This window comes from Phacochoerus africanus, chromosome 12 (genome assembly GCF_016906955.1).
Source record: "Phacochoerus africanus isolate WHEZ1 chromosome 12, ROS_Pafr_v1, whole genome shotgun sequence".
NCBI classification, from domain to species: Eukaryota; Metazoa; Chordata; class Mammalia; order Artiodactyla; family Suidae; genus Phacochoerus; species Phacochoerus africanus.
In genome coordinates, this window is record NC_062555.1 from 24,405,384 (window position 1) to 24,432,026 (window position 26,643).

A 26,643-nucleotide genomic window follows, 5' to 3' on the forward strand; every position below is an offset into this window, starting at 1 on the left:
AGAAAAGAGGCCCAACAGTTGGCTATTCACTTAGAGACTGCTTCATAGCAAATAAATCTGCTTCCTTAGGCTTCAAATGCAGTTCACTATTGAATTACAAGTTAACAGATGCATGAAGACCTGAAAAACTGGACTCTGGGAAAAGAAAAACAGGAAGCTAAGCAGGCTGTCTAAGAAGCTGAAGTTGACTGACAGATATTGATTAAAATCTTGAATAAAATCTCCTTAGAGCACGCTAGAGACCTAGTGATGGACGTGAGTCTTATTTTAAAAGCTTTCTGGATAACGTTTCAAATGCAGAACAAGAGCACCTTCCCACTGGCCTTAATCAAATTAGACAGGCAGGGGAGTTCCCGTCGTGGCGTAGTGGTTAACGAATCCGACTAGGAACCATGAGGCTGCGGGTTCGGTCCCTGCCCTTGCTCAGTGGGTTAACGATCTGGCGTTGCTGTGAGCTGTGATGTAGGTCGCAGACGCGGCTCGGATCCTGCGTTGCTGTGGCTCTGGCGTAGGCCGGTGGCTACAGCTCCGATTCGACCCCGAGCCTGGGAACCTCCACATGCCTCAGGAGCGGTCCAAGAAATAGCAACAACAACAACAACAATAACAACAACAAAAGACAAAAAAAAAAAAAATTAGACAGTCAAGACCAAACACAAAGACAGAGTGAAGCAGGAGGATGGTCACGGGGCAAGGAGGTGACAGAAGAACCAAGAATAAATCATTACTCCTCAGGAAAATGGGAATTACAGTCTCCTGGTTAATTGAGGAACCTTAAATAAATAATAACATTACTGTCCCAAAGTCAATCAGTCATCACCTCGTATAGCATTTAGGTCAAATCCATTCTGCCACGTGTTTTTGTAGCGTTTTACTGAAACATAACCACACTCATGGTTTACACTTGCTCATCTCATACCATGACAACAGAGTTGAATTGTTATGACAGAAATCCCATGGTCCATAAATCCTACAGTATTTATTATCCCGCCCTCTAGTGACGAGGTCAGATCAAGACAGAATGACCTGGAGATCCTGTTATGGCTCAGTGGTAATGAACCCATCTACTGTCCATGAGAACGCGGGTTTGATCCCTGGCCTCGATCAGTGGGTTAAGGATCTGGCGATGCTATGAGCTGTGGTATAGGTCGCAGATGTAGTTCAGATCTGGCATTGCTGTGGCTGTCATGTAGGCCAGTGGCTGGCTACAGCTCCAACTCGCCCCCTAGCCTGCAAACTTCCAAAATAAATAAATAAATAAATAAATAAATAAATAAATAAATAAATAAATAAAATATATCAATGACCTAATTGATATATTTTAGTTGGAAGAGCAAAATAAATCATTCGCCTCTACAGACTTCCAATTTTCTTTGAAAGAAACCTCCACGCTAGATTAATCGAAATGCCAATGCCAAGTTCTGGTGGAACATGGCAGATGGGACACACACATTTTGTCTCCCCAACACAAGTAATTACCAAGTTTTTAACTCCCAAAGTAAACCAGAAGGGCCACCAATGAAGGAGGGGTTTAACCTCATTTTTCTACGTCAGAAAGAAGGGCTAAGAGAAGAGGCTGCAGAAACAGGGCAAAGGATGCTGCTTCAAATGGCAGGTACATTTAGAAGCGTTTATCCTCCAAGTCTTTGACTCCCGCCAAGCAGAACCCCAATAAGAATTTAGAACTGAAGACCACATATGGGACACAGGATGGGGACTGAAAAGTGACTGAAAAGGAGAATTAACCAGACAGAGAATCTCAAAACACTTCCTTTCTATTAGCATAATTTTGAGTCAGCAGTGGGGTGTTAAAGTGGAGAATCTAGTTAAAGGCGAGGCTAAGAATATCTGATCTGGACCACTGCTTTAGCCCTCTGGTCTTCCTGCCCCCATCCCTATCCTATGACAGCTTCCTCAAACAGCAGTCTCATTTTGAGTGGCTTAAAGGCTGTGATCACTTTATTACAGAGAAAAATATAAGATTTATTTCTTATTATGCACACGTAATGACTCTGCACTGAGCCCAATATTTTTGTCAACAATTTATTGAGATGTAATTTGCATTACAATGATATGTATCTATTTTAAGAGTACAGGCTGATGTAACCTACACCAAATTTAAGATACAGAATGTTACTACACCCAAAAGTTCCTTTGTGAGCCTTTTTAAGCTCTCCATCCTTGCCGACCAGTTATCTGATCTCCACACTTATAGGCTAGTTGTACCTGTTCTAGAACAGTACTACTTCTTTCGATCTGCCTCTATGTCCTTAGTATAATGCTTCTGAGATTCCCTCATGTTGCTGCAGGTATCAACAGTCTGTCCTTTTTATAGCTGAGGGTGTGTACTGGTATATATATATAACACACCACCTAGGAGTAGAATTGCTAGGTGGGTTGGTAAGTGTACATTTACCATTTTTAGAAATTATTAAAATTTCCAAAGCAGTTGTACCACATCACATGCCCAACAGCAGTATATGTGGTCCTAGGTGTTCCACTTCCTTGTCACCACTTGGTAGAGTCAGTCTTTTCCATTTTAGCCATTTCAGTGGGTATGTAATGGAATCTCATTGTGGTTTTCATTTTCATTTCTCTGATGACTAATGATGTTGAGTATTTTTTACTATGTATCTTTGACGTATCTATTCAAATCTTTTGTCCAGTTTACTGGATGATCTATTGAATTATAAGCACTTTTTAAAAATTCTGGATACAACTCCTTAGTCAAATATATATGTAGTACAAATATTTTCCCCCAATCTGTAGCTTACCTTTTCATTTTTTCGGTGGCTGGGGGCGGGGGGGAGGGCGCTTGTACCCATGGCATGTGGAAGTTCCCAGGCCAGGGATCAAACCCACACCAGAGTTGTGACCTGCACCACGGCTGTGGCAACACTGGATCCTCCTGCTGCACCACAGGGGAACTTCCTTACCTTTTCGTTTTCTTAGTGAGGTCTTTCAAAGAACATAAGGGTTCAGTTTTGATAAAGTCCACTTTATCAATATTTCTTGTATAGTTAGTGCTTTCTGTGTCCAGCCTGAGAAACTTTACCTCCTCAAGGTCCAACGATTTTCTCCTAAAAGTTTTCTCCTAGAAGTTTTTATAGCTTTAAGCTTTTAAGTTTAGGCCTTTAATCTATTATGAGACTCTTAAGGGTGACTGTTTTTATATCATTTCTTTTCCATGGGTATATCCATCACCATGTGTTGAAAAGACTATCCTTTCAACACCGAGTTACCTGGGTACCTCTGTAGAAAATCACTGGTTATGTATGACTGGGTCTGTATTTACATTTTTCATTTTCTGTATATTATGATACTTTGACATCTTAAAAACCTTTCTGGCTGGAGTTCCTGTTGTAGCTCAGTGGTTAATGAATCCGACTAGAAACCATGAGGTTTCGGGTTTGATCCCTGGCCTTGCTCAGTGGGTTAAGGATCCGGCGTTGCGTGAGCTGTGGTGGAGGTTGCAGATGCAGCTAGGATCCCTCGTTGCTGTGGCTCTGGTGTAGGCGGGTGGCTACAGCTCTGATTAGACCCCTAGCCTGGGAACCTCCATATGTGGCAGGAGGGGCACAAGAAAAGTCAGAAAGGCAAAAAAAACAAAAACAAAAAAACTCTTTCTGGCTGGAGAGAGACTGCCCACCCCAGAGCTAGCCAGTTCTTAGAGACAGCCAAGGGCTGGGTGGGCAGCATGCCTTTGATATGTAAACTAACCAATCCAGAGCACTGCCTCCACGGTCAGCTTTAGAATTAAAGAGCCAGGTACTTCTTCTACAACTACTTCTACAGCCCCAGCCCTCTGGAATTGTTCCAATTAGCCAATCCTAAACTGTTTACCTCAACCTGCCTTTCTCCTTCCTGCAGAAACCTAGTAAAAGCCTAGCCTCAGTTTCCCCCTTGCTCCTCCCTTCTGCCTCCTGACCATCCTGAGGCCTCCCCCACGCGATCCTGGGTGGCGATCCTCCTCCTGTTTCTAGGACTTCTGAGTAAAATAAATTTTGTTTCCTCTGAGTCTCTCCAAGTCCCCTCTTGCGGCCCCATCGGATTGTCACACAAAAGAACACCGAACAGCTGGGCCAGTTTCTGGACTCTATTCACTGCTCTATAAGCCTATCCTAATGCCAATAATACACTGTCTTCATTCCTGGAGCTTTAGAGTGTTTAAATCAAGTGGCCTAAGCCCTCCAATTTGTCTCTTCTGTTATATAAAGGACTCAGTTTAAATCTTTGGCCTTTCCATATAAATTTCAGTCAGCTGATCAATCTGTGGAACTTTGAACAAGACTGCACTAAATCTGAATCTACAAAGGGATATTTCAAAAATCACTTATTACGAGGGAGTTCCCATTGTGGCTCAGTTGCAACGAATCTGACTAGTATCCATGAGGACATGGGTTTGATTCCTGGCCTATCAGTAGGTTAAGGATCCGGTGTTGCTGTGAGCTGTGGTGTATGTCGCAGATGTGGCTCAGATCTGGCGTTGCTGTGGCTCTGGTGTATGCTGGCAGCGACAGCTTCAATTTAACCCCTAGCCTGGGAACCTCCATATGCCAGGGGTGCAGCCCTAAAAAGGCCAACCACAAAAAAAAATCACTTATTATGGCTTTTTAAGGATTTTGAACTTTTAAAATCAATTCATACGCAGGGCTTAATGTTGTGTTCTAAAACAGAATGGAAATATCAATAACCTTGACAATATGAAAGTAAAAGCACAGCTGGCAAATTATGGAAGACAGAGCGAGAAGAGATAGAAGAAAGAGTGGGGATACTGATATCTTCACCTTGAAAGCAGGAGGGTGAGAGATATTGTCTATAATTGATAGAACATAAATGGAGGCTTACGCATAGTGTTTAAAGCTACAGACACATGAAAAGGAAATTGGGCCCAGTAGACGCATAAAAGTCATCACAAATCTAACACGGCCGAAGCAGAATTTTCCACCCAAGACTCGGTGCGGTACACTGTCGTCCTCGTGTCACTAAATGGAATCTACCCAGTTGCTAAAGCCAAAAACCAAGGAGTCATTCCTATTCTTCTCTTTCCCTCGCTATCCCCAGATTCACTCCCCTACATATTTTTCATATAGTCCTAGCCCCCTTCCCTCTGAACAAGGATATCCAGTTGCCAATCAACATCTCCATGTGTATGTTCAACAGGCACAAACTCAAGATGTGTACATTGGAATTCTCCTTCCAGAACCTGCTCTTCATTAAGATTTCTATCGGTCACTAAATGGCACCACCATTCACCCAAAGGTGCTCAGGCCAGAAACTTAAAAGCCCTGTCTCTGAAAAGTCTATCTTCTTCTTTGTCTCATCACTTATATCTACCCTGTGAGCAAACTCTTTCAGCTACACCTTCTAAATAGGTCTCAAATCCCATAATTTCTTACCACCTCCTGCTGCCATCTCATCCAAGTCATAGTGCTTTGGACTAGCTCAGGACCTGGCATCTGCTGAGTTCTCAACTTGAATCAATGTATGAATGCATGAAAGCATGCATGAGCCAATTCAGTCAGTTCTTCCTTCAAAAGATACCCTAAATCTAACAATTCTCTCTGCTGTTACTGCTCTAGTCTAGCCACCGTCAGATGGCGACCAGCCTACAGTGACAACCTCCTAACTGGTTTCACAGCATCTACCCTTGCCCTCCTATAACCTATGCCCACAGCACTCAGAAAGATTCCTTTAAAATCTCAACCAGGCAGTTCCTGTTATGGCTCAGCAGGTTAAGGACCCGATATTGTCTCTCTGAGGATGCAAGTTCGATCCCTGGCCTCCATCAGTGGGTTAAGGATCCAGCATTGCCACAAGCTGTAGCATGGGTCGCAGATGCATCCTGGATCCGGTGTTACCATGGCTGTGGTATAGGCCTACAGCTCCAATTCAACCCGCTAGCATGGGAACTTCCATACGCTGCAGGTGTGGCCGTGAAAAGAAAAAAAAAAAAAAAAAAAAAACCTCAATCAGTCCATAATACTGATCCTCTTCCCCCCTCCTGGAACTCTATAGCAGCAGATCACACACAGAACAAAATGTATATTTTTAACACAATGGCCTCATAACCTGACCAACCCCCACCCCACCCCCGCTTCATCTCTCAAATCTTATTGCCTACAACTCCCTTTGTTACATACTCAGGTCCACCATACTGGCGTTCTCCCCTCCCCTGGCCACAGCATGGTTATTCCTGCTTTTTCCTTTTGGTGATCTGCATCCAACCTGAAACTCTCCCATCTTCCTCTTGACTAATTCTTTCAGGCCTCCACTCAAATGCACCTCCTAAGAGGTCTTAGATAGACAGATATAGAAATAGTTATCTCCCCTGCAGATATAGGTCTATCTCTCTTTCTCAAGATAAATAGGTATATCTATTTCCTCTTACATATTAGATGTATAAGATAAATATAGATATGGCAGTTCCCGTCATGGCTCAGCGGTTAGTGAACCTGACTAGCATCCATGACGACGAGGGTTTGATCCCTGACCTCGCTCAGTGGGTTAAGGATCCAGCATTGCCGTGAGCTGTAGTGTAGGTCAAAGACACGGCTTGGATCCCAAGTTGCTGTGGCTGTGGTGTGGGCTGGCGACTACAGTTCCAATTTGACCCCTAGCCTGGGAACCTCCATATGCTGTGGGTGCGGCCCTAAAAAGACAAAAAGACCAAAAATAAATAAATAAGTATAGATAAGCATATGTGCATATGTTTATACGTACAGACTCACACACATTCATATATAATAAGTCTCCCAATACCTATCGTTTTCTCTTATCCCCTTTATTTTTGACATAAAAATAATATAATACTATATATCAGTCCCACAAACAAAATAAAAGCTCCATAATGGTAAAGGTTTTCTGTATCTTGTCCAATGATATTGTGCCAGAGCCTAGAAAAGTCCAAGAATCGGCACTAATATTTGCTGGGTAAATTAATGGATGGATGAATCCATTATCATATCCTCATGTCTTAACTCAGTGGCCTCTTCTCCAACTCCTTTTTTTCCCCTCATATTAATGTTTTAAGACTTGAATTTTCAGAACAATTTTATGTTCATAGCAAAACTGAGAAAGTCCCCTGTACTCTCTGCCTCAGCACAGGCAGAGCCTCCTCTGATACCAGCACCCCCATCACAGTGGGGCCTGTGTTAAAACAGACGCACTGACCTTGACACATCATCACCGCCCAAGGTCCACAGTGTACATTAGGCTTCACTCCTGGTACTGAACATTCTACGGGCTTGAACAAATGTATATGACATGCATCCAACATTATCCAACTCCCTTTTTCCCCCAAAGAAGTTTAATTTAAATTTATTGATAATTAAGAGTTCCCATCGTGGCGAGCGGAAACGAATCTGACTGGGAACCATGTGGTTGCTGTTTGATCCCTGGCCTCCCTCAGTGGGTCAAGGAACTGCGTTGCTGTGAGCTGTGGTGTAGGTCACAGATGCAGCTCGGATCTGGCATTGCTGTGGCTATAGCGCAGGCCGGCAGCTACAGCTCAGTATTCAACCCCTAGCCTGGGAACCTCCATATGCTGTAGGTGCGGCCCTAAAAAGACCCCCCCCCAAAAAAAAATTACCAATAATTAGCTCTTAAAAATTCTGAGAACCAGGTGTGTAATGAACTAGCGCAAAATGTTTTTAACAAACTCTCAGTTTGTCAAATTTCTCTATTTTCCAGCTAACCACTAAATTTCTCTATTTTCCAGCTAACCAGAAATGTACCTAACAAAAAGACACCCAAAACACATAACTTTACAGTACTGTATAAAGCAGGGCAAGAAAGTTAAGATTTATAAGCATCATTTAATTGTAAGTCAGTCATTTTGGCTTGTAGGGATCATATTCTATGAAATAATCTGATAAAAGATTGTTTTGGAGTCCACGTTGTGGCACAGCAGAAACTAACCCAACTAGTATCCATGAGGAGGCGGGTTTGATCCCTGGCCTTGCTCAGCAGGTTAAGGATCTGGCATTGCTGCAAGCTGTGGTGAAGGTTGCAGACACAGCTCCGATCTGGTGTTGCTGAGGTTGTGGTGCAGGCCGGCAGCTACAGCTCTCAATCAACCCCTAGCCTGGGAACTTCCACATGCTGCACCTGTGGTCCTTAAAAAAAAAAATCTAATTCAACATTTATCACCAATGAAGGTATTTATTCATTCATTCACTCAACAAATGATACTTCATCTGCAGCAGTGAACCATGCAACGAGCACACCCTCCAGTAGCCTGACATCTAACTGCAGCAAGAGGCAATTAACTCAAGAATTAATACCATCGGATTTCTGTAATAATAAAGGAAGGACACAAACTCACCTCTAGGGTTTAGGAAAGAAGGGAGTGACTTTTATTGATTTCTTTTTTTTTTATTTATTTATTTATTTTTGTCTCTTGACTTTATAGGGCCACACCTGTGGCATATGGAGGTTCCCAGGCTAGGGGTCTAATTGGAGCTGTTGCTGCCAGCCTACGCCGGAGCCACAGCAATGCCAGATCTGAGCCACGCTGGCGACCTACACCACAGCTCACGGCAACACCAGATGCTTAATCCACTGAGCAAGGCCAGGGATCGAACCCACAACCTCATGGTTCCTAGTCGGATTCGTTTCCGATACGCCACGACGGGAACTCCGGGAGTGACTTTTAATCTGTGTTCTAATGGATAAATATTAGAGTTCAGCAGCTAAGTAAGTCCCAGGCCTAGGGACTGACTTATAAAAAACCAAAGGACCAGAAGTGAGTATGTGCTAGTCTGTGAGTTTGAATTTCATCCTGGGGGACGAAAGGCCGGGTTTCAGGCTGTTAAGAGATTATGCTAACACTCTAGAATAAAATAATCACTCTGGTTCCCGGTTAGAAAACAGAATAGAAGCTGGTGAGAGTTTAAAGATTGCCGATAACCTAGGAAAGAGATCACGGCAATGAGCACAAGAGTAGTGGTAGAAAAGCTAGAGAGGGAAGTTCCCATTATGGCTCAAGGGAAACGAACCCGACTAGTATCCATGAGGATGCGGGTTCGATTCCTGGCCTCGCTCAGTGGGTTAAGGATATGGCGTTGCCGTGAGCTGTGGTGTAGGCTGCAGATGTGGCAGGGATCCTGCGTTGCTGTGGCTGTGGGGTGAGCTGGCAGCTGCAGCTCTGATACTACCCCAGCCTGGGAACTCTATGTGCCGAGGGTGCAGCCCTAGAAACAAAAACAAAAACAAACAAACAAACAAAAAACAGAAAAGCTAGAAAGAAGTAAATGAATTCAGATCTTGAGGTGATAAAATCAGTAGGACCTGGTGACTAATGGGATGTGGGGCCAAGAAAGAATGTAAATCAGAGATGAGCTCACCCTAGGCACCTGGGACTGCTGAGTGGTTGGTGAGATTATTTACTGAGGCTGAAAAACGTGGAGGAGAGCAGGTTTGGGGGAAGATAATGCACTTGGGTATAGATACATGGCATTTGGGATTCCAGTGCAACACCCAAGGAGAGGTGTGCCCCTGTAAGAAATAGGTCTGGCGCTCAGGAGAAAGGAGGAGGCTAGAGACGGAGTCTCAAGAATAATTAACATACAGATGCCCATTGAAGTCATGGGGGTAGATGGGTTCACTCTGCAGGCAAATGTAAAGTGAGAAAAGAAAAGCTGGAGTTCCCGTCCTGGCGCAGCGGTTAACGAATCCGACTAGGAACCATGAGGTTGCGGGTTCGGTCCCTGCCCTTGCTCAGTGGGTTAACGATCCGGCGTTGCCGTGAGCTGTGGTGTAGGTTGCAGACGCGGCTTGGATCCCGCGTTGCTCTGGCGTAGGCCGGTGGCTACAGCTCCGATTCGACCCCTGGCCTGGGAACCTCCATATGCCGCAGGAGCGGCCCAAGAAATAGCAAAAAGACAAAAAAAAAAAAAGAAAAGAAAAGCTAAGGGCCACAAACACTTGCGGAAATCAAAAAGTCAAATATGATCAAATATTTTTAACCTTTATACACTATTTTTTTTTTAAATGAGATATGAAACTAACTTATCTGGCACGCACAGCGCATGTCCTATCGGTGTGAAGCCTGGCGTGCATCTATTCATAAAATAAACAAAAGGCTTGGTTTTCTGTGTTATCATCACTTTGGGTACGATATTCTAGAAACCACCTTATTAAATCCCCCTGTTAAGTGCTTACTAATGTGGGATTCATCAAAAATGAATCAAATCATTTTAGAACTAAACATAAAAGGCAATCTCAAAAATATGATTCACATTTTTAAAGAGGTCTATAATTACCAACATAAAATAGAGCCTCTTTCTGCTAATATAGTACTTTTTTAAAGTATATAAACTGCAATTTGATGTGGTATTCAGCTGCTTATTTTGCTCAGCAATTAATTCAATTAGAAATGTACATATTATGAATCAAATTAAATCCAGCAGAGATGAAAGAACAATTGGTGAATTTGCCGGAAAATGGTTTACTTGCTATCAATTTTACAAAGTTTGAGGACACTTTTTGATAAGAAAACTTAGCCTGCTCCTCCTCTTAGATCTCATAATTATCTGTGATGTTCTGATTATGCCGATATAGAAATAAGACTAGTTCCCATATGTAACCCTCTATTGCATTATATGACACCTCCCAATAATGTATACACAGAGGAATGCAAAGCTACTGATGAAAAAAATATTTTGGCCAGCATCAGAAATAGTACTGTACCTAGCAGTAAATATATACATGAACTCTGTGTATGGAGAGTTTGGTGTATATTCTCCACTCCCAAAACAAACACAAAGACATTCCCTCTGGAAAAGAGAAACAGGAATGAGGGAAGAATGCTAGAGAAAGACTGTTAGTTTTTATTCTGTATTAGTCTATATTGTGTTACTTTTTTTTTTTTTGTCTTTATGCCTTTTCTAGGGCCACTCCATCGGCATATGGAGGTTCCCAGGCTCGGAGTCTAACCAGACCTGTAGCCACCAGCCTATACCAGAGCCAGAGCAATGCAGGATCCGAGCCGAGTCTGTGACCTACACCACTGCTCACAGCAATGCCAGATCCTTAACCCACTGAGCAAGGCCAGGGATCAAACCTGCAACCTCATGGCTCCTAGACAGATTCATTAACCACTGAGCCACGATGGGAACTCCTATATTGTGGTAATTTTTATAATGCAAATGTATCCTTATATTGCATATGTTTAAAAATGAAGTATGAGGAGTTCCCCTCGCGGTGCAGCAGAAATTAGTATCTATGAGGATGCAGGTTCAATCCCTGGCCTCGCTCAGTGGGTCAGGGATCCGCCATTGCCGTGGGCTGTGGTGTAGGTCACAGATGTGGGTTGGATCCCGCGTTGCTGTGGCTGTGGTGTAGGCCTGCAGCTGTAGCTCTGATTCAACCCCTAACCTGGGGATTTCCATGTGCCACAAGTGCAGCCCTAAAAAAAGCACCAAAAAAAAAAAAAGTGCGAAAAACGATGGCACAGATACTTTCCTATGGGCACAAGGGACACTGTACCCTATAACACCCCAGCCTCGCACAGACAACTCATTGATGCTGTAGACCCGCACATCAAATACTAAGCTAGTGAACAAAAGTTATGTCCCCTTAGGGTAAGCATATCATAGATTTTATGCTATGAATTCACATTCTCTATATCAATTTCCATTCCAAGTGCTTTTGTTCATTACTGTTCATAGTTCAGTTTGTCAGTTTAATTTGAGGCTGCTTTGTAGGTATCCACAATTATTACAATGTTTAATGCTGTACCTTAAGGGTGAGCTAAACAGAGCAGTTTAAATGCATATGTTCTAGCCATTCTTTGACTCCCATCCCACCTCTACACACACACACACACACACACACACACACACACACACCATCCCCTGACACACACAGCATATGCACTAGCTGTGTTATATATGACGACATTATTATTGATGCTACAGTAAACGGCTAATGTATGTGGTAAAAATACGTGAACTATAATGAATCAAAATGACATACCTACCCACCAGACTCCCTCTACTCATTCTAATCAGATAATGGGTTTTGCTTTTTTTTATTATTATTATTATTTTTTCCCATGAGTGTACCACAAAAGGTAGAGGTAGCATTGGGGATAAAAACATACATAAAAACAAAGGAAGATAAAAGTAAATGTTTAGGTCATTGAGAATAGAAAGGAAACTCGTCTAGAAAATTTGGATCAAGTGATACGATGATTTGTTTGGTTCCACGAGGTGGTCTTCTTAACTTGAAGTTCCCTGAAACAGGTAGCCCAGTTTCACATGAATAAAATACCTAAAACATCACCATACGACTATCTTCCTGAAATTTATTCTGCAGAAAAGGCATGGCTTTGTTTTCTTTTTCTTGCTTTTTGTTGCTATTATTGCTAATGATCTTACATAAATCTGTTATCTTTCTAACTTGGATAGACTTTTTGGTTTACAAAATGAGGTAAAAAAAATCATTCAATTCTTCTTCACATTCTCTTTTTTTATTAGGAAAGTGTTGATTCCAACTTTCTATTACCGTATTTTTTGTTTTGTGTTCCTTGGGTATAGGGTGCATCCTTATGAAAAATAAAAGACAACCAAGGCCAGGAGGGAAAAGGAGAATACAACAGAAAATGGAAAACTACACCTAGTCAGACTGTTAGGACAAGAATGAAATTTAGATTTAGAAGAGAAATCAAAAGTTTGGATTCTGGAAGTTCCCGTCGTGGCTCAGTGGTTAACGAATCCGACTATGAACCATGAGGTTGCGAGTTCGATCCCTGGACTTGCTCAGTGGGTTCAGGATCCAGCATTGCCGTGAGCTGTGGTGTAGGTTGCAGGCTCGGCTCGGATCCCAAGTTGCTGTGGCTGTGGTGTAGGCCGGTGGCTACAGCTCCAATTCGACCCCTAGCCTGGGAACCTCCATATGCCGCGGGAGCGGCCCAAAGAAATAGCAAAAAGACAAAAAAAAAAAAAAAAAACCTTCGGTCTCCTGACTATTACATGTTTTCATTTCTTTTCCACTGAGATCACTGTATTTTCAGTCTGAAGAATTTTTTTTTTTTATCTCTTTCTCTTTTTAGGGCCACACCCTCAGCATATGGAGGTTCCCAGGTTAGGGGTCCAATCAGAGCTGTTGCTGACGGCCTACACCACAGCCACAACAATGCCAGATCCCAGCTTCGACTGCAACCTACACCACAGCTCATGGCAACACCAGATCCTTAACCCACTGAGAGAGGCCAGGGATCGAACCCACAACTTTATGGATGCTAGTCGGATTCATTTCCACTGTGCCACATCAGGAACTCCTGAAGAAATTACATTCAAAGAAAAAGTGAGATGGCAGCAAATCCTTCAGATTAAGTATGGTCTAGATTTTTTAAAAAGAAAAAAGAGGAACTTACACATGCATCCCAAAAGAAGCAGCAAAAAGAATGGGTGGAGGGTGAGTGGCAAGTGACACAGACACAAAACCTCTGGTTAGACTTTTTATTATGACACAATTCATTACGGCGTAATTACATTTCTTATTAAATGATTAATCATAAGGTTAGACGAAAAGGTCATGTTGAATGTTAATTATACATCCTTTAAAGAATTTCAAAGAGGTTAACAGCAAGTACGCTCATTGACTGTTAGTTGCTGTAAATTAACTCAAACTCTTGGAAGGCAACTGGGCACTACTTTTACAAATTCAGAATGCGTATATCCATTTGCTAATCACTACAACAGGCAAGCATTTATCCTATGGTTAATTTGCACAAGTGTGCAAAAATGTGCATGACCAGATGCTTGGGGCACTACTGGTATTACCAAATATCAGGGGGGAAATATGCCTTCATTAGTGGGGAAATTATGATTGTAGGACATTCCTCCAACAGAATAATCAAGATGACTGTCAGAAAAAGATCTAGAAACTGTTCTTCTAGATAGATTAGTAAGAAAGAGAAAATCAGGTTACACAAGAATTTGTGCCAGAAAAAAAAAAAAAAAAAAAAAGAATTTCTGCCAGAATGACCTGTATCTGTTTTTTAAAACAAAGTAGAAAGATGTATGTATGTGTCTGCACAGAAAAATGCCACAAAGATACACAAGAAATTTAACCATGATGGTTACCTCTGGGAAACAGGACTGTGGTCAAGAAGACAAGAAGATGAAGAGGGGTACCCGGCGAACTTTTTTTCCGTGGTATACATACTACCTAGGTAGCCTTTATATATACACACCTATGTTATGAATATATTATAGACATATTACTTTTAAATTGAAGGTTTACAGGTTAACATAAATCAAAGATTATGAAGAAACAGAAGTAAGCCAACAGACATAATGGAGAACAAATTTAAGAGAAGGGAACCCACAGATTTTACATGAGGCAGAACATTCTTACCTGACACTTGGCACTACAGTATTTGGCAACTCGGCATTGAGAACATCGCATCAGCTTCTCCTTCCTGTTAAAAAATAAAGTTCACATTAGGAAATGAGTGCGAAAGACACATAAGTCAACACGCTGACGCCCCTATGTTCTGCTCACTCCATCTGCGGGTCCACTGGATCTAGATTAGAGTGTAGTGACGAACACCTTTCAATGTTCGACGTGTACAAACCAACCAGTGTCCTTTTTTTTTTTTCTTTTTTCTATTGTAGGAAAATATACATGACATGAAATTAACCATTCTAACCACGTTTAAGTGTACGGTTCCGTAGCATCAAGTACACTGACACTGTCGTGTAACGATCACCACCAATGTTCTTTTTAACAGAAATTTAATGAAAATTCAGCGTTCCACTCAGGCACAAAATTTCACTGCATAGAGTTGTTTAAGCTCTCAATAGGAAATTCAGAAGCCAGCCCATCAACTAACTCAAAGGAATCTATTCACTTCAAACACAAAAACTTCACAATTTTAAATGTGTCATACAGTTGAACTATAATATACTCCTTCTGGGAAATGATTTTCAATTTCCATTAAGTTCGATTGCTACTTTCAACATGGGAAATTGATACGCATCTAAGTTATGGCTCCCCAAATCGCATGAGGAGGAAAGAAAGCCCAAATGGGAGTTCCCCACATGGCTCAGCAGTTAAACAAATCCGACTAGCATCCACGAGGACGCGGGTTTGATCCCTGGCCTTGTTCAATGGGTTAAGGATCCACCATTGCCATGAGCTGTGGTGTAGGTCGCAGACAGGCTCAGATCCTGTGTTGCTGCGGCTGTGGTGTAGGCCAGCAGCTGGAGCTCCGATTTGACCCCTAGCCTGGGAACCTCCATTTGCTGTAGGTGTGGCCCTTAAAAGTAAAAACAATTTAAAAATTTAAAAAAAATTAAGAGCAAGGAGCTCTACCATTCACCTGATATCATGCAATACACAGATCCATGCATCTTTTACATGAAAAGTGTTTTCACATATTCTTCTTAGGCACCCACTGGACATTTACAAAATGTGGCCACATACTAGGCCACCAAGCAAATCTCTAAAATCCCAGAGAATCAGTATTATACAGATCATTTTCTCCAACCACAACAGAATTAAATTAGAAAAATCTGTAACAAAAATAAATCCAGTGAAATCTCATATTTATGGAAATTTAAAAGCTTACTCCTATATAATTCAAGGATCAAAGAACTGTCATGAAAATCAGAAAAGAAATAGTGAAAAAGTCAAAATGTGAGATAAAGCCAAAGCAATACTTAAAGGAACATTTAGACCTTTAAATGTTTATGTTGACCACAGCGGTATAATTTTTTTAATCTCCTTAACTTTCCCATAAAAAAAATGACAGAGCAAGGAGGAAGTAGGAAAAGCTAACCATCACTCCTCACCCTAGAAGCTATCTACAACAAACCCAAAAATATTAGCAGGAAAAAAAAAATCTCTAATTGCTTTAAGACCTGAATTCAATCAGCTATTTGTAGGAGAAAACAAAGAAGGGTTTCCAATAGACTTGAAAACAGAAGCCGCCCCAAACAGCCAAAAGATGCTCGGCAGAAGGCCCGTCAGCCAGTCTGAGAACTGCAGCCAGAACTGGGACAGGATGCTTTCTGCAGGAAGCCTCCTGAGGATGAGGTCGCTGGAGCTCCCTGAATCCTACTTTCCTGACACCTGGCACCTCAGGTTTTCCCTCATTTCCCTTTTGCTTGCTTGCTTGCTTGCTTGCTTGCTTTTTCTTTTTTCCTTTTTTTAAGGCTGCACCCACGGCATATGGAGGTTCCCAAGTGAGGGGTCAAATTGAAGCGACAGCTGCCAGCCTACACCACAGCCGCAGCAACACCAGATCCAAGCAGCATCTTCGACCTACAGCACAGCTCATGGCAACACCGGATCCCTAACCCACTGAGCAAAGCTAGGGATCGAACCTGCATCCTCATGGATGCTAGTCAGGTTTGTTTCTGCTGAGCCACGACAGGAACTCCCATTTTTCTTTTTCTTGTCTAAGTTATTCCGGGGCTATTTCTATTGCTTGCAAGTAAAGATCCCCAATTATACAAAACGTTTCATCTCAATTTTTTTAAATAATGAGCAGAATCAAGATACCCAGAAAGATCAGTGATGATCAGTAGTTAGTACTAAAATATTTGTCTTCTCTCTCACACAGCTCTCACCAACAGGCTTTAATGAATTTTAACAGAAATTCAGCAAGATGATTCAAACTATTGGGATAATTCAGTTGCCATTTGATGTGTGAAAAAACTTCCTTAGCATGAGTTACTTCAACAGTTGGGGTTAAATACCAAATAACTAAGAAAACAAGCACATAAGTTCTCAAGTTCCAAAAAAAAAAAAAAAAAAAAGGTCTACTGAATCCAAGAGAAAAGTTGTGTGTTTGATTAGATGGACCACTAAGCCTTTGAAGAGTTTCTACTTTTCTCTTTTGGGTAAGGTTCAGAGTAATAGCATCTGGTAAGGTTTCCCTGCAGAGAAAAAACTTGGGCAGTAGTGGGAGAGAAAAATCAGTATTAGAAACATAGCCACGAAAGAGTTCATGGGGAAAAAAAAAAAATCAACACATCCTTTCCAACTGAAAGACAAACCCACATTTTGCTCTAAAAAAGAAATCAGAAATGCACATGGAGATCCCGCCATGGTACCATGGATTAAGGATCCGACTGCAAGTAGCTCAAGTTGCTACTGAGACTCAGGTCTGATCCCCAGCCAGGCAAAGTGAGTTAAACAGTCCAGCGTTGCCACAGCTATGGGGTAGATTCAGTCCTTGGCCTGGGAACTTCCATATAAGGTGGGTGTGGCCATTAAAAAAAAATCAGAAATGCACATGTCAAATAAAAAACAGAATTAAGTTGTAGCCCTAAAGAAAAAGCACCACTCATTCTAGGTAGCTCCAGAGACTAAAACAAGAACTACTGAATAGAAGTTAAGAGACAGGTAGGGTTTGTCTAAAGATCTTTGTGGCAACAGCAACTGTTCAAAAATCAAAATGCCGTGAGAAGGTGGAGTCCGCAGTCATCTGACAGGTTCAAGCAGAATCTAGGAGGTGCATCTGCAGATATAATGTAAAGGGAATTCCAGCACTGCAATGGAGCCTGAGTTAAATAAGTTTCCTTCTAATTCCAAAATTACCTGGCTCTGCTTCTCTTGTATAACCAACAAATATATACTAAATTTGAGGACAACGAAAGTTGTGCACGTTATAAAGCGACGTATGATAATCTCAGAGGAGTAGAAAAGTGAAGAATACACAGTTTTCACATAATGCACAAACATCCTGTTTTCAAAGTGATTATCTCAGAAGTCCATCCGGAACTAGAATTTCTGAATAAAACAGAATCTAAAGAAATACATAAGGAATGGATCAGTAACAGAACGGTGATTAAATTTCTTTCTTTTACCCTCTCCTCTTAAGAGTCAGATAGTAGTATTCTAGCTCTAACTTTAAAAAGATATTAAAATTACTGTAGACCTAAATAAATAGGAGGTTTAGGCCCCCACCGCCCAAAAAGCAAAAAGGAAGCTCTTATCACCTGTTCATATAAACTCAGATATGTTACTGAATACAATGGCAAGTCAGAAAAAATTCTTAGGTTTCTCAGTGCCCAGAAACAGTGCTTCATCGAGTATAACAAGGTTGTTTGTTTATTTGTTTTTTTTTTTTCTTTTTATGGCCACACCTGCAGCATATGGAGGTTCCCAGGCTAGGGGTCAAACTGGAGCTGCAGCTGCTGGACTACACCACAGCCACAACAATGCCAGATCCGAGCCAGATCTGAGACCTATGCTGCAGCTCACAGCAACATCAGATCATTAACCCACTGAGTGAGGCCAGGGATTGAACCCACATCCTCATGGAGACTACATTGAGTCCTTAACTAATTGAGCCTCAACGAGAACTCCTAATTCCAAAATTTGACTAGCATCATAAGTTTTTCACTACATTCACTAAAGTTTGTATTATTACTATTTTTAATTTGATCAGAATTATTAACTTCAAAGTAGTGTGCATCAAGAAGCTAAAAACGTTTTATGAAAGTCTCATTTGTGGAAATTAAAATAAGAAAAGGCTGTTACATCTTCAATAACATTAAGACAATTACAACTAATATTCTGCTTGCTTTATGCAAAGTAATGTCTTTTACAAGTTAAGGAGAAAATTAACATTTTTACAAGAGTACAGATTTAGTTTAAACTCTCCTAATTATAAGATGTTTCTCTACAAAATTGGATATTGTGTGCTGTGGGTCACTCTAACAGCTAATAATTGAAAACTGGAAACTGACAGGAATGGATCAGTAACACAGAGAACACAGAATAGACTGAAGAAAGCTGTAACCAAAATGAATTACTGAAAAGGGATTTGCTCCAGCGACATCTGCTTTTCTAAATAGGAAACTCTTTAGCCTTGTCTACTAATTCAACTCTGATCAGTCTAAAAGATGAATTCAATTTCTCTAAGCCTTCTTGAAAATTAAATTTTTTTTTTTGTCTTTTTGCTATTTCTTTGGGCCGCTCCTGCGGCATATGGAAATTCCCAGCCTAGGGGTCGAATCGGAGCTGTAGCCCCCGGTCTACACTGGAGCCACAGCAACTCAGGATCCGAGCCGCGTCTGCGACCTACACCAAGCTCATGGCAACGCCGGATCGTTAACCCACTGAGCAAGGACAGGGACCAAACCCGCAACCTCATGGCTCCTAGTCGAATTCGTTAACTACTGCGCCACGACGGGAACTCCGAAAATTAAAATTTTTTAATGAGAAAGATGAAAATCACCTGATTTTTCCCAAAGACTGAAATCAAACACTTTCTAAATATATAAGTATTGTCATCATAAGTATCACATAGTGTATACATAAAAATAAAATACCATGGGTAAAATTTCAAAGAAGGTACAAGGAAATCTGGTCAACATTTTCATTAATATTCTACAACCTAATCCTTAAAAATGGCAAAAGAGGTTCACCTTGGTTTCAAATCCAAGGTATACTTTATCACTACAAATGAATTACCTGTCACGCTACCTCTAGTTAAAAAATGAAACGTATTAGCAGCACGTTTCCATTTTAGCGCAGCGGAAATGAATCCGACTAGGAACCATAAGGTTGCAGGTTCAATCTCTGGCCTCGCTCAGTGGGTTAAGGATCCGGCGTTGCTGTGAGCTGTGGTGTAAGTCTCAGATGTGGCTCGGATCCTGCATTGCTGTGGCTGTGGTGTAGGCTGGCAGCTGTAGCTCCGATTAGACCCCTAGCCTGGTAACCTCCATATGCCGCAGGTGCGGCCCTAAAAAGCAAAAAAAAGAGAAATCCAAAAGTCAAATTCACTATCTAATTATATTAATCTGTCATTTCAAAGGCTTGGAAACCATTTTCTCCTCTGGCTGCTTTAAAAATTTGTTCTCCTATTTTATAGTTAAATATTTCACTTTAATCTTTAACCATAAATATCCTCAAGTCCACCTGAAAGTAAGCAATAATGAAATTACAAATAACTCATCCTCAATTTTGGAGATAAGAACAGCACTTTTAAGTTTATAAAGAAACACTATTCTTTATAAACAGTGTAAAGTAACAGTATAAACAAAGTAAAGAAATCTTAGGAGTCCTTAAGAGACATAGAATTAAATGTTTCACCTGCCAATGAATTATAAATTCTTAATGATTTTAATTTAAAAGATGATCATGAGTTGATAGCCACTGAATGAGAGTTAACAGGGGTCATGCAAGGGTTTTCATGCCCAAAACATTACCCTCACATATTCTACTCATCAAACACCCTTCTGAGTTTGATAATACCTTGTGATAAAATATAAACATTACCCATCCCATCATGGATCAGCGGAAACGAATCCAACTAGCATCCATGAGGACGCAGGTTTGATCCCTGACCTCGCCCTGTGGGTTAAGGATCCAGCATTGCTGTGAGGTGTGGTGTAGGCCGATAGCTACAGCTCCAATTAGACCCCTAGCCTGGGAACCTCCATATGCAGTAGGCTCAGCCCTAAAAAGACAAAAACAAAAAAAGATTCCTGAAATAGAATTTTTGCTCAGAGTGGGTATGGAAAGGGAAGAGAACTACCAGAATGTTAAACATTCAAAAGGCCTAAGGAGAACAGCAGGAACTATGACAACCCACCAAAAGTCAGAAATGTACAAGGAGTTCCCGTCGTGGCGCAGTGGTTAACGAATCCGACCAGGAACCATGAGGTTGCAGGTTTGGTCCCTGCCCTTGCTCAGTGGGTTAACGATCCGGCGTTGCCATGAGCTGTGGTATGAGGTTGCAGATGCGGCTCGGATCCCGCGTTGCTGTGGCTCTGGCGTAGGCCGGTGGCTACACCTCCGATTTGACCCCTAGCCTGGGAACCTCCATATGCCGCGGGAGCGGCCCATGAAATGGCAAAAAGACAAAAAAATAAAATAAAATAAAAAATAAATAAATAAAAAGAAATGCACAATTTCACTTGCCCTCAAATTTGGACACATGCTCAGTATGCAGGCAGCTATGGAATCTAGGAAATCATACTTTAATCCTTGCTGTTCCATTCCTGCTCTGACAGTAATAAATGTACTTCTCTGTCCCTAGAGATATTCTAATATATGATAATAACAGTAATAATAATAATAATAATAATGGCTACCTAGAATGTTGAGCAGATTTTTCATATTACATATAATTTGTAAAATTAACTTTCTGTAATGTGTGAAAGACTGAAAAGAAATAGACCAAATTGGAGTTCCCGTCGTGGCGCAGTGGTTGACGAGCCTGACTAGGAACCATGGGGTTGCTGGTTCGATTCCTGGCCTTGCTTGGTGGGTTGGGTATCCAGCCTACAGCTCCGATTCAACCCAACCCCTAGCCTGGGAATCTCCATATGCCGTGGGAGCGGCCCTAGAAAAGACAAAAAAAAAAAAAAAAAGAAATAGACCAAATTGTTGAAATTTATCTTTAGGTGATATGAACTGGGGTGATTTCCCCTCTGTTTTCTCTTTTCCAATTTATATAATAATATTATTTTACTTTTGTAAAATAATATTATTTTACAAAAAAACCAAACTTTAATGAAAAGGCAATATGTATTGTTTAATAACTTTAAATTGCTCTTGGTCTAAGGCAGGACACAGTGAGAAAGAGAAAAATCAAATTGAATTACAATTTTACCCAATGTCTGGAATAGTAATAAACACAAATACATGTTTGTTTAAACAAGATTTAAATGAAACTGTATTTTTTTTTTTAATGGCCACATCTGCAGTATATGAAAGTTCCTGGGCTAGAGGTTGAATCGAAACTGCAGCTGCAGGCCTACACCACAACTATCACTACACCAGATCTGAGCCACATCTCTGACCTACACCACAGCTTGAGGCAACACCAGATCCTTAACCCACTGAGAGGGGCCAGGGAGTGAACCCACATCCTTAGGGACACTATATTGGGTTCTTAACCTGCTGAGTGACGATGGGAGCTCCAAAATTGTACTTTATTAATTGATTTTACTTTTAACCAGCAATTGCTACAAATGGTGGTATTAAAAAGTAAAATATTTTTTACTATTTGATAATATATGAGAACCTATTGTATACTGATATCTGTATCATCTTATTATAGTTTAAAAACTAATATTTCTAGATTTCATATCTTCCAAAATAAAAAAAGCAATCATTTCAGAAAACGAACAATATGATATAAAAGTTTTACCCCATTAAACCTTTTCTCTTTTCCAATTTATATAATATTATTTTACTTCTATAATCAAAAAATCAAAATCTTAGCCTCTTTCTAACATGTTTCAACTTCATCTGATGCTTCATGTTTTTAAAATTTTCTGATTTATTTAAGTTGAAGTTAATCCAAATAAAGTAAATTTTCTTTCTCTCTCTCTCTTTTTTTTTGTCTTTTGTCTTTTTAGGGCCGTACCCACAGCATATGGAGGTTCCCAGGCTAGGAGTCAAATCGGAGCTACAGCTGCTGGCCTACACCACAACCACACCAACACCAGATCCGAGCCATGTCTGTGATCCACACCACAGCTTAGGGCAATGCCGGATCCCCAACACACTGGGTAAGGCCAGGGATTGAACCTGCAACCTCATGGTTCCTAGTCGAATTCGTTTCCGCTGCACCAAGACCAGAACTCGTTGTTGTTGTTTTTTTGTCTTTTAATTTTCTTTATTTTTTACACTAACTTTAACATTGATTTGGAGTTAGCCAGTCAAAATACCACTTTAAGAGAAAATTCAGATGAAAATGGAGAAATCTTTGGGATGAGAAAGAAATCAAAGGCTGTTTCCAAAAATGACCCTGTCATTCATTAACCAGTTCATTCCTCAAGAAAAATGTACTGGGGCCCTTCCAAATGCCAAATACCTGATTAGGCATCTGGGAGGTGCTGCCCAATGCTTGGCAAATGACCTCTTCACTCTTCCCTGCCAAGGGAACTGTCATTGGTTGAAACAGCAAAGATTACTTGATTGCAGGGAGTGGAGGTCGCCAAGCCCAGGAGGATAAATCATGACTGGTCTAAACTAGTAAAAATCTCACGTTCCACGGCCACTGGTGGCTCTAAGAACAGGCCTCGTCACCCAGTTCTAGCTAATGACTTGTAACAGGATATACCTGATCCTCATGAATCAAGGATTCCTTATTTGCAAATCTGCCTACTCACTAAGATTTCTAACCCCAAAGCAATACTTGCAGCATTTTTTGCTGGGATTTGTGGATATGTGTGGAGAGGCAAAAAGAAAAAGAAAAAAAGTCACACACGTACAGGTTCCCAAAGTGACCCGCTGCTTTCTTGTTTCAGCTTTCATACTATAAACAGGTGTCCTTTTCATGGTCTATCTAGTGCCACATTTTTGTCATGTCTGGGCTTTTCTTTGGTGATTTCACTATGCGAAACAGCCAACTAGCAGAGGGCTGCAGTGCTATCCAGTGTCCAAAGCACAAGAAAGCTTTGATGTGTGTTACCCAGGAAATGTGTTTAGATAAGCTTCATTCAGGCTTGCCGTGAGTTCAATGTTAATGAATTAACAATGCATATTGAATAAGGTACCTTTAATCATAAACACACATACAACAAGATTATGCATTGATTGACATGTGCCCAGAGACTTACAGGAACCTAATTCTGTGTATCCCAAAGGAGCAATAGTTCAGAATTGGCTAATTCAGTGTTTGTGGTGAATAACAAAAATCGATCGTATTTCTTTTTTCTCTCCGGCTTTTTCAGCCACACCTGTGGCATATGGAAGTTCCTGGGCCAGGGACTGAATCCGAGTCGGAGCTGCAACCTACACCACAGCTGCCAGATTCTTAACCCACTGCACCAGGCCAGGGAGCCAACAGATGCCTCCACAGAGACAAGGCAGATCATTAACCCACTGTGCCACAGCAGGAACTCATTCCCCCCCCTTTTTTTCTTTTTTCTTTTTCTTTTTTTTTTCTTCTCTTTCTTCTTTCTTTTTTCCAATTATGTTTCTAATTTTGCCTATTTCAACTTTCTTAGAGGCAGCAAGAGAATAAATACCATCAACAGATCTTGATCACATCCAATAGCCAGCAGCTACCAAACTCCATTTTTCAGATGAGAAAAATGTTTCTATTTGTTGAAGCCACTACAGTGGAAATGTGCATACAAAGATATAATAAAATGATGCTTCCTTTTCAATAAAATATACACAGTATAGAACTCCTGAAATAAAACAATAAACATGTTCTGTGTTCTGAAAACCAAGTCCTATGAATACTGCTTATGCTGTAATTCTAGGCCAATGGAGTAGCTTATATCTGTCACCACTTTTATTTCTACCTTTTGAGGTTAAGGGTAACAAATCTGCAATATTATGAACTAGTATTTAATTCTTAATAAACGTGGCACTTAATTTTATTAGGTACTGGTAAAAAGAAAAATACATTCTCAAAAAACCACTTTAACTCACATACAAGGTAAGGATCATCTGACAAATATACTTTCTGATTAATATACAAAGATGCGTGTGTATATATAAAGATACATTATAATTTATTTTACCATTCCATATTAATAGAATTGACACCATGTCCACATTGATGGACTTTTGGACTGATTACAATGTTTTAACTGTTACAGTCTTACAATGAACACCTGGATTATGAACAAAGGCAAGGATTTTCAAAACTATTTGGTCCACATCTTGGGAGCACTGGGAAGAAGGTTCAATCTCTGGCCCAGCACAGTTAGTTAAAGGATCTGGCAGTGCCACAGCTATGGCTTGGGTTGCAGCCGTGGCTCAGATCTGATCCCTGGCCCCGGGAACTCCATATGCCGCGGGATGGCCAACAACAAAAACAAAAACTATCCAGTCTCAAATCAGACTTAAAAATTACAGGATTCCAAAGAGATTTTATTTATGTGCGTTATATCTATCCATATTTACTATATTAAAGATTAAAATTAAGACATTTAAAAAGTATTTGTTTAAAATAATAATTCAATTAAATGCTGATATAAATAATACGTTTTTATGAGGATAACTATATTTTCCAAAACAAAAATAAGTTAGTGAGGAGAGTGGCACTGTTTCACATTCCTGCAAATCTCTTAAATATCTGGCTTAGTAGAATGAAGGTGGATTCTCATTTATGTTTTTGAATTCAATCTGTTGAATGATCAGATATAATGTAGCTTCTGGAAAACTCTACTGTGTAATCATGAGGTAATGAGAGTGAAGAAGGCAAATACCATCTTAATATTATTACAAAAATAGTTTTCACCTTATAGATCATTTGAAACTACCTTAGGAACCCCCCAGAAGTTCCAGAACCCCACTTTGACTTCAGCTGCTTTACAGTACATACTCCTAGAAGTGGAATTACTGAGTCATACGAATGCACATCCTGAAATATTTTGCATGTTGGCAAATGGTCTCCAAAGTGGTTGTGGGAATTTACACTCCCACTGCAGTAGAGTGAGCGTTCTCTTAAATCCGTGTCATGTCAACCCTGCTGACAGTCATTTTACTTTCACCAGCCTGATGGATAAGAAATACTATCTCACTCTGCTTTTACTGGGCATTCTCTTGATAAACAGTCAGAGTCTGGGCATCTTTTCAAGTTCATTCACCAGTCCTGGTTTCTTTTGTGTGAACTGCCAATTCCTATCACTTGCCCATTTTCTGCTGGGTTGTCTTTTTAAGAGATTAAACTTACTGGGTTTGATCTATTGGATGCATGATTTGTAAGTTAATTTCTCACAGACTGTATTTGTATTTATTCCTTAATTAGGCACTATGAGAGAATACAACACAGTAGTTGAATCATTGACAATGGAGTCATATGGCCTGGAACTGAATTCCAATTTATCACTTAGTACTTATGTGATAGTAATACATTTAATCTCTCTAAACCACTGAATTAAAGTGAGAATAATAATAGTACCAACATTATTTGGCTGTAATGAGAAATGAATAATGTGAAAAACTTATCCTGCTTGGCTTATTGGAAATACTCCTTATTATCATTACATTAGTATATTACCTTAAGAGATCTTTTGAATGGTAAACTCTCAATAGAAGTTTCTAGATATTATTTTAAATACCTCAAGGGCTGGGTAGAAATGTATTAATAGATCAAAAAGTTTAATATTCTAGGAACTCAGAATTTTATAAACACTTGAATGTTTATAAACCCTTGGAATATTTTTCCCAGTTATTTTCAAGTCTTTCATTTATCTATGAAAAATTATTGAAAAGTATAATAATGGTATGTTATTAATAGAAATACTCATGGATATAATTAAATAGTAATCACTTCAGTTTAAAAGCAACCACACATGAATACAAAAATAATGAAACTAGTGTTTGTGTGAAAAATTGTTGGTCAGCATTAGTTTTAAATGTTCTATAAAGTCAACACCCCACCCAAATAAGTAGAAAATGCTTACATTTTTTTCTCTGGTCTCAAGAAAATCAGAAATGATAGAGTGGCATTTAATGCTTTTATTTTTCTACACAGATTATAAGAAAGGCTGAGAAAATCTTAATCCATCAATTTCCCTCTCCTCTCCACTCATTAGGCTGGTAGTAAAAAGTCTTTCAACATAGAAGAGAAAATTAACTCTTCTCAGGTAAGCTAACCCATTTTCCTAAAAAGCAATCTCCTTGTTTAGAGCTCATTTACAATAATCTTTAGAAGATGGAAATTTGTAATTGACCAACCTTGACTAAACTAAAAGAATC

The 26,643-nt window shown here is 40.2% G+C and overlaps 1 protein-coding gene across 1 annotated transcript in view; it reads right to left on the reverse strand.

Annotated features, from left to right (window-relative positions):
• The window catches only part of SMYD3 (SET and MYND domain containing 3), a 754,642-nt gene that overhangs the window by 583,681 nt on the left and 144,318 nt on the right, over window positions 1–26,643 (reverse strand). Inside the window, exon 2 of the mRNA XM_047754787.1 lies at window positions 14,368–14,431. Coding sequence (XP_047610743.1) covers window positions 14,368–14,431 — 64 coding nt within the window. The remainder of the gene's footprint in view (window positions 1–14,367; window positions 14,432–26,643) is intronic.